The sequence below is a fragment of the Protomyctophum bolini genome (assembly GCF_963924005.1).
Source record: "Protomyctophum bolini genome assembly, chromosome: 1".
In the NCBI taxonomy this organism is placed as follows: domain Eukaryota; kingdom Metazoa; phylum Chordata; class Actinopteri; order Myctophiformes; family Myctophidae; genus Protomyctophum; species Protomyctophum bolini.
Window position 1 is genome coordinate 29,921,203 of NC_137862.1, and position 10,081 is coordinate 29,931,283.

The 10,081-nt window shown below is 42.6% G+C and overlaps 1 protein-coding gene across 1 annotated transcript; it reads left to right on the forward strand.

The window, feature by feature from the left end:
- The first annotated feature begins 4 nt into the window (after positions 1-4).
- kiaa0895l lies at positions 5-9,810 on the forward strand. The gene is made up of 8 exons (XM_080767981.1): positions 5-145; positions 662-1,441; positions 2,197-2,335; positions 2,795-2,938; positions 3,406-3,538; positions 5,312-5,617; positions 6,220-6,317; positions 6,911-9,810. Exons 2-8 carry the CDS (start codon positions 729-731, stop codon positions 7,070-7,072), a joined length of 1,695 nt encoding a protein of 564 aa, XP_080624107.1. The 5' UTR covers positions 5-145; positions 662-728; the 3' UTR covers positions 7,073-9,810.
- The last annotated feature ends 271 nt before the right edge of the window (positions 9,811-10,081 follow it).

Consider the following 10,081-nt stretch of genomic DNA (forward strand, 5'->3'; position numbering starts at 1 on the left):
GGCCGAGCTATCCGGTCCATCAAACCATCACAACCACACACACCACTGACTATTACCGTTATTCAAGCAGTTAGTCGTTACACAGCGGCTAACGGTCGGAATGAATCAAAGGACGAGCTTGAACTGTCAGATCTGACACTGCACGGTAAGAACTAAAATAATGAGAATCCAAATAAAATGATTCATTCCCATGAGGTCCAGGATGGGTTTAACTTATGGACTAGTCACTAAAGTGACTTGATTGAATAGCATGGATGGAAACATGTCGCGCTATATTTGCTATTGTGTGCATGGCATGGGTTGATAATAAAAATAGGGGAATAAATGTTTTGATTATAAGTTAATGGAGATTCAGCTACTGTCACTATCACTATGATGGCTAGTATGGATAGTTGTTATATCCTGTTAGAGTGTTTGTGAACACTCTATACTGGTATACCGTTATGAGTTATTGAAAACCCTTAACAGGCGTGCCATAAGTATATGGACAGTTGAGGCTGTTGAGCATGCCTGTTAAAGCTTCAATAATTAAGGGCCGTAACCACAACCTCTTATTCTAATGTTATTAAGCAGTGACAACACATACACACACACACACACACACACACACACACACACACACATTAACATAACCACAGCAATATGTCTTGTCTATCCACAGTGTCTGGTGTGGAGACAGGGTGGTCTGGCGGTGGGTGGTGGTGGTGGACGGTGGTGTTTGGGTGGTGATGGTATTGGACTCAGGAGAGGGCTGTATGGATCAGGTTAAGTGTGAAGATGTTGGGAGAAGCAGCAGGAATAAGGCCGTATTGGAGCCGGCCAACCATGAAGCACTTCCACCTGAAACCATCGCCAGAATAACAACCAGCACAACCTCCTCCTCCAAACCTCGGGCCAAATTGAAAAGCGGCACCACCACCAAGAGGGAACAGACACCCCACAACGGACTCCCACCTCCTCCAGACCAGACAGCAGAACCCAAACCGGGCCGGGACCAGATGGTGGAAAAGAGGGCATCCAAAAGTGTGGCTAGTACCACCCCCTGCAGACCGCCCCTACTCCGACGGCCCCTCAGCCTGGAGGTGACTCCTCCTCCACGGTACCTTCGAGGATCCCAGGAGCAGATGATAGCGGACGGCCGCGTGCTCCAACCGCCCTGGCGTAGCGGTGCCGCGGCCGCCCCCTCGCCCCCGGCCCGCAGTCTGACCAGTCCCTGCCTGGGCCCCGGAGGCCCCCCTCATGGCCCTGGGGCCCCTGCTGCAGGGCGCTGGATGCGTCGCAGTGAGAGCACCTGCTCAGTCAACTACTCCCTGGGTCTCCGGGTGAACAGAGGGCAAATGCTGCGACCTGCCACTTCCCTGCCACACATCGCCAGGGGAGTGGGATCCAGCACCCCGCTGCCATCGCCCTCCGGAAGGCCCTGTCTACTGGTGGCACTAAGGTACATTACATTACTGTCTTACCCAATATGTTTTTCACTAAATCACTTTTTTAATTATCACTTACACATGCACCAGCCCTATATATATATATATATATATATATATATATATATATATATTGAAATAAATAAAATAAAACATATAGGCCTACATATAACATTACAAAATTATATACCAAAAATCCCTAGCAATTAAATTGTCCCCACTCTATTGTTTCCCATTCCAAGTATATTTGTCTTAATATGTAATGCCAGCACTGCTAATTATAAAGACCCTTCAGGTACATTTTGAAACTATTTCTAGCATGGGATAATATATTTTGGTGGGTAGAGCTCATTGAGCTGGTCATATTGAAAGTAGCTCTCAAGTCAAAAAAGTGTGGGCACCACTATGGTTCCCAAAGTTGGGTCCGGGGACCCCCAGGGGTCCTTGAGGGAGTGCCAGGGGGTCCCCAGCTAAATGATAGTTTGGAACCCTTATGGGTCTGTAAATCTGAGAGGTCTCAGGATTAAATTAACATTGATTTTACAATATAAATTGGGGTCTCAGAGATAGAAATCCCATTAAATTGCGGTCCGTCTGTAGCCTAATGCATGTCAAACTGTGGGACTTTGAAATGAAAATGGTTAAAAAAGAAGTGTCGCACAAAAATAGCGACAATAGCAGATCTACAGTGTATATATATATATTGGTTATGTTTTCTAATTGATTCAAACGATTAGTTCAATGAACTGTTGCATCCCTACACTATAAGGCCCCTGAACCTGGCGCAGGAGAAGGAGATCTTCTTCCAGTCAGACTACAAATATGAACCTCAGTTTGAGTATGCTCAGCCCGAGCCCACCAGCGTGCTGGAGAAATACAAGGAGGGATCAGGTCTCTTCCTTGAACAGGTATGGAAACAATAGGGTGCAGGTCTCTTCCTTGAACAGGTATGGAAACAATAGGGTGCAGGTCTCTTCCTTGAACAGGTATGGAAACAATCAATCTTCTGCCTTGTAGATCTCATATTGATCGGCCAAGCATCCAACAGCCATACTTTATATATTATTATTCAGCAATTCTCTACTCGTACTTAACTGCACACTTAAGTAGCAACTACTGTATGTATTATTTATATTATGGGTTAGGGTCAGAAATAATATCGTCTCTGATTGACTCGATAACAGAATATGATAACTTATTATTCAACTTTTCCCTTACACTTGGCAAATGTACATTGATTGAAAAGTGTCAGTATTTACATCATTCATTAAAATATAATATTTTAATTAATTTATTATAAACCATTTCAGAGAAACTTCCTGCTCAAATCTCATCATTATATACGCCTACATTGTGACCCATTCTAGGCAGTTGGAATCATGGAATGTGTACTGAGGAAATTTGGCAACTATGAGAACTTTGAGGAAGTGACCGGAGGCAGCGTGCTACCTAAAAGTCGAGTGTGGGCCGCTGCACGCAAGTACCTGCAGAAGGAGGGATGTGTGGGAGAGGTGAGTGTGTTAACCCACTTAGACCTGGCACTAGATTCTACAAAATGTCTTCTAAATCCTGACAGTTTTCTGAAAAACCTATGTTTCTAAGTCAGTGGTGCTCAAACTATTTCATGTCAAGGATTTTATTTTATTTGGCCGGTGACCCCCATCTCAAAATATGTTGTTCCAGACTCCCAGGGACATTTTGAGTATTACTTCAACGGCATTAGAGTATAGTATTGAGTACAGTAGTATTGCATCCCAGGACCCCGAGGGTGACAGGATTGCATCCTTTCTCAATTTAGTGAGTAAGGATTCAGGATGCAGGGTATGGTTTAGCATGTTTTGAATGATGTCTATTATAACTCTTATCTAGACTGTGACACATTTTGAAAGGAAACTGTACTCCTGTAGTAGGCCTACTACTGTAACAAAGTGCTTACTGTTTGTGATAATGCTCACTAAAGCACCGATACTGCCCCCAGGTGGTGGTGTGTCTATCTGACGAGCTGCTTTCTCAGGCTGTGATGATGGTGGAGAGATGTCGACCCACTCTGACTATAAACCTGTCTGGAGCTCGCCAGCACTGGCTGGAGGGGATGCTGAGACATGAAATAGGTACAGTACATGAGTACATAATACATACATCATACAGTACATGAATCATTTTAAAAATCACACCCAAGTGAGGGGCACTAATATATTAAAGTCTAACTCATGTTGCTATGATTAGGTGGTGTAATGGTGATATAAAACAAACGGTGACAAAACATTAAAAAATTAAATTCTCTTTATTGTTAATGGCATTTAAGTTTGTGTTGTGGACAAGATTACGTAAATGTTCCCTTCATTGTCAAAGTAAAAACAAACATTAAACCTGTATATAGGAGGGGCTAGCGCCCCTCAAAAATATATTAAAAAAGTATACGGCTAATCTCATCTCATTACTAATAAGATGATAATTGAAAGCAAACAAATGGATAACATATCAAATCTACGTCACTCTTCAGAGAACATAAAACTCCTTTTAATAAAGGGCTGGCGCACGATGGCACAATTCAAATAAAATTCTCTGCATCTTTTGGCCCTACTGGGTGCCAAGTTGCGAACTGGTGATTTTTATTATTGTTGCGGTCTCCAAGCAAAGTGCATAAATAACACAAGTGGCTCGAATTGGAGAACTCAACATAAATGAAGGACATCACGAAATCACAAGTTTGACGGTTTTTATTAACCAAACTTCCCCACAGGGATCAAATTACTGGAAACATGTGAGCAACCAAAATATTAAACAATACATAAGTTTCAGCGGTACTTTACCAACTTAGAAGAATTGAGGAAGACCTGGAGATGCAGGCAAACACAGGAGAATGAGGGGGGGCCCAGGCCACCCCCTGTAGGGACGTCGAAGCCGTTCCCCCCCGCCTAACTTACAACCAACTAGTACTAAGAACGAAAACAAAGACTGCCGGTCATCCCCAGGCCAAACTAAAGTAAATTAAAGTAAACTCAAAACAAGTATTGACATGGTCAGCTGAGGTCAGCAGATCAAATGCTCCTTGTCATCCCCAAGGCAAGGTGTGTGAGAAGAGGGCACCGAGCCTTCTCAGTAATTGCTCCTAAACTGTGGAACCAGCTTCCTAGCCACGTCAGGCTGGCTCCAACACTACCTGTTTTTAAAACACATCTTAAAACTCATTTCTATTCCCTGGCTTTTAAACCGTGAATAATGTGTACTCTTGATTGTTTGATTTTATTATTATGTTTTTATTACTGTATTGTATTGTATTATGTTTTGCTTTGCCTAATTGTACAGCACTTTGGTCAACATTGTTGTTTTAAACGTGCTCTATAAATAAAATTGGATTGGATTGGATTGGTGTGGGACTGAGATGTTGCTGGGTCTGTGTCTGTCATCACACTGAGCTGGCTGGCTTTTATAGAGAGGGCTGCAGCAGATGACAATTAGGGGAATCTGCTGCAGGTATGCCAGTCTGGGTGTGTCAGTCTGAGTGGGGAGGAGAGACAGAGAATTAGCACAGACAATGATTGAATGACTGAGTATGTGTGTGTGTGTGTGTGTGTGTGAGTGATGTCATGGCCACACGCAACAATTATATTCTACAATTATTTTCTAAATGCAGCGCATCCTTTTTTAATTTTAAATTACATACCTCATCCATCCTGCAGCTCAAGACCTACTTCTACATTCCTTGTTATTCATGTCCTCAGTATTGCATTACTGCTATTATTTTAATGTTTTATGCCTTGCTTTTTTCTTTTCTTTTTTTCTCCATTGCTCTGTAAAGCACTTTGAGCTGCATTTCATGTCATGAAAGGTGCTATACAAATAAAGTTTTAATATTATTATTATTATTTATTATTATTAAGGCACTCACTATCTACGCGGGGTGAACAACAACCTGCAGCCGTGGGCCACCGCAGTGGGCCGGAAGAAGTTTGGCCTGAAACCGGCCAACCCCACAGAAGAGGGCCTGGCCAGTCTGCACAGCGTGCTGCTGCGGAAACAGCCTTACCTGTGGCGCGCAGCGCTCCTGTACTACACGGTGTACCACGCCGCCAGCATGGGCTTCAGCCAGCTATTCGCTCACATTGCCCGCTTTGTCCAAAACCCAGACGTGCGCTGGGAGTACTGTCTGCGTGCCAAGAGGGGACAGACGGACACTTCAGAGCCAGGTAAAAATAACATGGATGTTAATATACACGTAACAAATCCTGCTTAAAGGACAACTTTAGTTTTTTTTATGTTTTAGGTTGTTATTAGAGAAAGTAAAAGATGAGTGTTAATTTTTCTTCATTTGCTGCTTTCTTTTGTTTTAGGGATTTTAGCGTTTTTTGATAGGAGGCATTCGAACATGGTCCTAAATATGTATTTTGTTTTACAACATTTTATAGCGATTTTTTTAATTTATTATTTACTATAGTCCTACAAGAAATTACATCTGGCCACAAAAGATCACGAGATCTACCGAATGTGTCAAACTGAGATATTGAGCATATGACACAGTGTGGCTTCCCCCTAGAGTAGGCTACCTTCACATTCATTATTTGCTCGAATGCCCGCGCCCCCTGTCAAAAACAGCTAAAACATCTGACATCTAGAAACAGGTTTTTCCAGAAAACTTTTAGGATTTAGAATAATTTCTTTTACAATCGGCCTCAGTCCTAAATGGGTTAAGCTGCTTTTAGAAATGCTTTGAAGAAAATGCACTGAAAGATTGAGTGGGCCTCATTTTATTATAGTCTCACGTGTAATGTGCATGGATTGGTGTCTTAAGGTTGCTTCAGTAAAGACCAGGTCTACCTAGATGGAATCCTCAGGATCCTTCGGCATCGAAAGACCATTGATTTCAAGATGTTGACCTCTTTGGGGAAGGTTAGTGTCAACACCACCATTCTCTACCTACCACATTCTCAAAGTAGGATTTGAGGGGGGTTCCAGGGGGTCCTGAGCAAAACGGTGGATATTTGAAAAGCTCACAAGGCGCAACACAGCGCTACCGTTACCATTGTGTTGGAGATGGCTCTAAACCAGTGGTTTTTAACCAGTGTTCCGAGGACCACCACCAGTGGTCCTTGAGGGGGTTCCAGGTGGTCCCTAGCTAAATGATTAAAAGTTGGTAACCAAATGGACCCTTATAGTTTTAACTCTTGAGAGCGTAAATGGTTTCATTTTACGCTCTCAAGAGTTACATTATTGTTAAACATCTACATAATTGAGAATTTGAGAATGTAAAATAATCGTTCAACAATCAAATCAACGTTTGCCTGTTATCTCTCCTATGGTACCAAAATCAATACATCATGGAACGATAACAAAACACATTCTTTAATGTTGTGTTTGAGGCACTAAATCTCATCAAATGGTGGTCCCTTGGCTCAAATGCCAAATAAATAATGGGCCTTTTGACATGAAAAGGGTTTGAAATTAACCACTGCTCTAACCTATCATTCCTATACTCTCGATAGGTATCCTTTGAAGACGTAGACATGCTCCGGCCCTTGGCCGTGCTCCACAGGGCCAGAATCCCACACTTTATGCAAGACCAGGAGCGCTACCTGCAGCACCTCGACCACATCGTTGCAGTTAATGAACTGGATGACGCACAGCTGCGACACCTGCTACCATGACCCTACTGTCAGTATATCCCTGCTACACCTGCTACCATGACCTCGTGGACACTGTCCCCGCTTACACCTGGCTGCAACGCACCATGACCTCCTGGACACTGACCCCGCTTACACCTGGCTGCAACGTACCATGACCTCCTGGACACTGTCCCCGCTTACACCTGGCTGCAACGTACCATGACCCCAGTGCCAGCATCCAGCACCTGAGACATCTGCTACCTTCACCTCCTGGACACTGTCCCCGCTTACACCTGGCTACAACGTACCATGACCTCCTGGACACTGTCCCCGCTTACACCTGGCTGCAACTTACCATGACCTCCTGGACACTGTCCCCGCTTACACCTGGCTGCAACGTACCATGACCTCCTGGACACTGTCCCCGCTTACACCTGGCTGCAACACACCTGCTACACCTGCCAACATATTTTTTTATCCTTATAGGCTCATCCAAATGGATTGTTATTTAAAGTTTGGATCATGGTCAATTCAGTGGTTGAACGTTGGGGTACCATTGAAAACCTACATAAGGCAAACATGTCAAATTTGAATTATGCTTCAAGTAGCATGTAACTTGTCAAACTAAGGGTTATTCATGATTCCAAATCAATTGCAAGCATTATTTAGTTTTGCATGAAAAACGGCCTTAGCCGTCTTCACAAATGTGACGACCCTCACACCCCTTTTTTAGCTTAATTGACTGGCCTACAAGCCATCCTACAGCTGCAACATACCTGTATAGACACTTAAGACAGTGTATGCTACCATGATCCAAGCCATCCACGTGTAAAGAAAATGAAGCTGCCACATGTAGGCAAATGGATGGTAACGGAGCATAGATCATTTGGCATTCTTAATTATCATAAGACATATACTGTATAACCAATGCTTTATTTGTACACTTTTTAAAACTTGAAATCGTATAAACCATGGGCTTATACAGGTACATTATTTATATACATAGGAATACATTATTTCACAGTCCCCTCGGTACAAGCGTAGGTCATCTATGTCCGATGCATGTCTGTGGAGTTTTTTTCACCAGGCCAAGTGTCGTGGCCAAGCCTTTACGCCGGTCACCATGAAGTTACCTCAACACTGAAACCCGAGGCTGTAAACCCACATTATACACGTAGAAAGAAAGCTCTGTGCACATGTCATAAAATATCACCGCATCCAATGTCATGTACAGTTTTCAAAACATTTATATAGTCATGTTATGTATTTTAATCCATGCAAGTGTTTGTGAATGTTTTTATTTTAGTTTCATCCGTTTTCAGAAAACAACTGAATGTGTATGGTATTAGCTTTATACCTTTTTACAGAGTACATTGTTTCATGCCTTAAGCCTAAGCTATACTTTGTAACATGGCAGTGTTACTCACCAGAAACAACGGCTTTTCAAAAACAAAAAAAATGATTGAAAATCTGTTATTTTCAGCAATCAACACTGTACCTATGACAAAATATAGATTAAGCCTAATTTATACTCTGTAGTATGTAGTGTCACTTGCCTAAAGGGAAATATCTATAAGCGAATGAGTTGCGATGTGACGCATTTGTAGCTTGATCTAACCCCTTTGTGGAAGCTTTTGGCTTCAGATTATTTGGACTTCACCAAGGACCTCTCAATTTAAGAACCCAGGGAAAATATCAACTGAGACCTCCACTCTAGATTATCAAGTGCCAATGGACTCAGTCAAGTATTAAAACTTTACATTATGTTGCTAATAAGATAATCAGCTTTATAATTGTCTTAAGATGTCCTTGGTGGTCTTTCACATCAACTGTGACGTCACCTGTCCCCATGCCATTTTGTAATTCTAATGTGACAAGATAATTTGCTACATGGTTTTAACATACCATCACGCATCCAAAGCTGATCTATCACATGCATTGGCCTCCTCATTTGCCTTTGATGGGTTTAGAACCATCTGCTGTAGTGAGCTATGTATTTGTAAACGGCATTTTAATCTATTTATTACTTACATGTCAGTGAGGGCATTCGTTTAATGGCTTGGGCCAATCAGCACGGATTTCAGATAATCTTGAGATTAACGGTCAACCTCAAGACCAACACAGAAAAATGTAATGGCCACTGTTTGTTTTGATGTCCAATAACTAGATGTACAAAATGGGACAATTTGTGCAGATATTGCATTTTAAAAGTTATAAATGTGGCATTTCAAAAGTATTTATTCTGCTTTGTTTACAATCTAACCCTGTGAAAAGCAGATATACTTTCAATTTTGATCGAGTTGTGATGCTGACCTCACTGGCGTTGACCAGGCAGGTGACAAGCCTTAACGAATGCACCCTTTTGTAATGCACGAATGTTGCACAATGTCTTACGTTCTGGAAATCAACCTGACTTTCCAGTTTATTTATTAAAAGCAAAAGTCTGCGCTTGCTGCACTGATCACTCTGAAACCCTGACCCCTAGATGTTTTGTACCACAAACATGACCAGCAACCTCTGTGTATTATTGTATAGCTCTTCATAGAAAACATTTCTGTGTGCACTTTAGCTCTGGTCCAGTGCGTTAGCGCACAGACGACCTGTGGGGACCGCCTCCGCTGCCCTCTAGCTACATTTCCCACTGTTGTGGAAGGTTTATAATTCCCCGAAAATAAACAAAACAACATAGCTACTCACCGAAACAAAGCCTGCTAGACCTTGGTAAGTCTATTCTCAAAGCTGGGAAGCGTCTCAGGTCCCCAGCTACTCTCTAAAATGCATCGGCGCAGGCACAACCTGGAAATGCCGTAGTAGAAATTACTCTGTCCGGTACATTGCTGTATTAAAATGGCACAAAGGTGCATTTTAGAGAGAAGATGGGAACCCGAGACGCTTCCCAGCTTGGAGAATAGACTTTTACCAAGGTCTAGCAGGCTTTGTTTTGGTGAGTAGCTACATCGTTTTGTTTATTTTGTGCGGGGGGGGGGGGGGGGGGGTCAGTGACAGACTCGCTGACACTGTACCAAGACTACGTGCACTTCAAGTGATGTT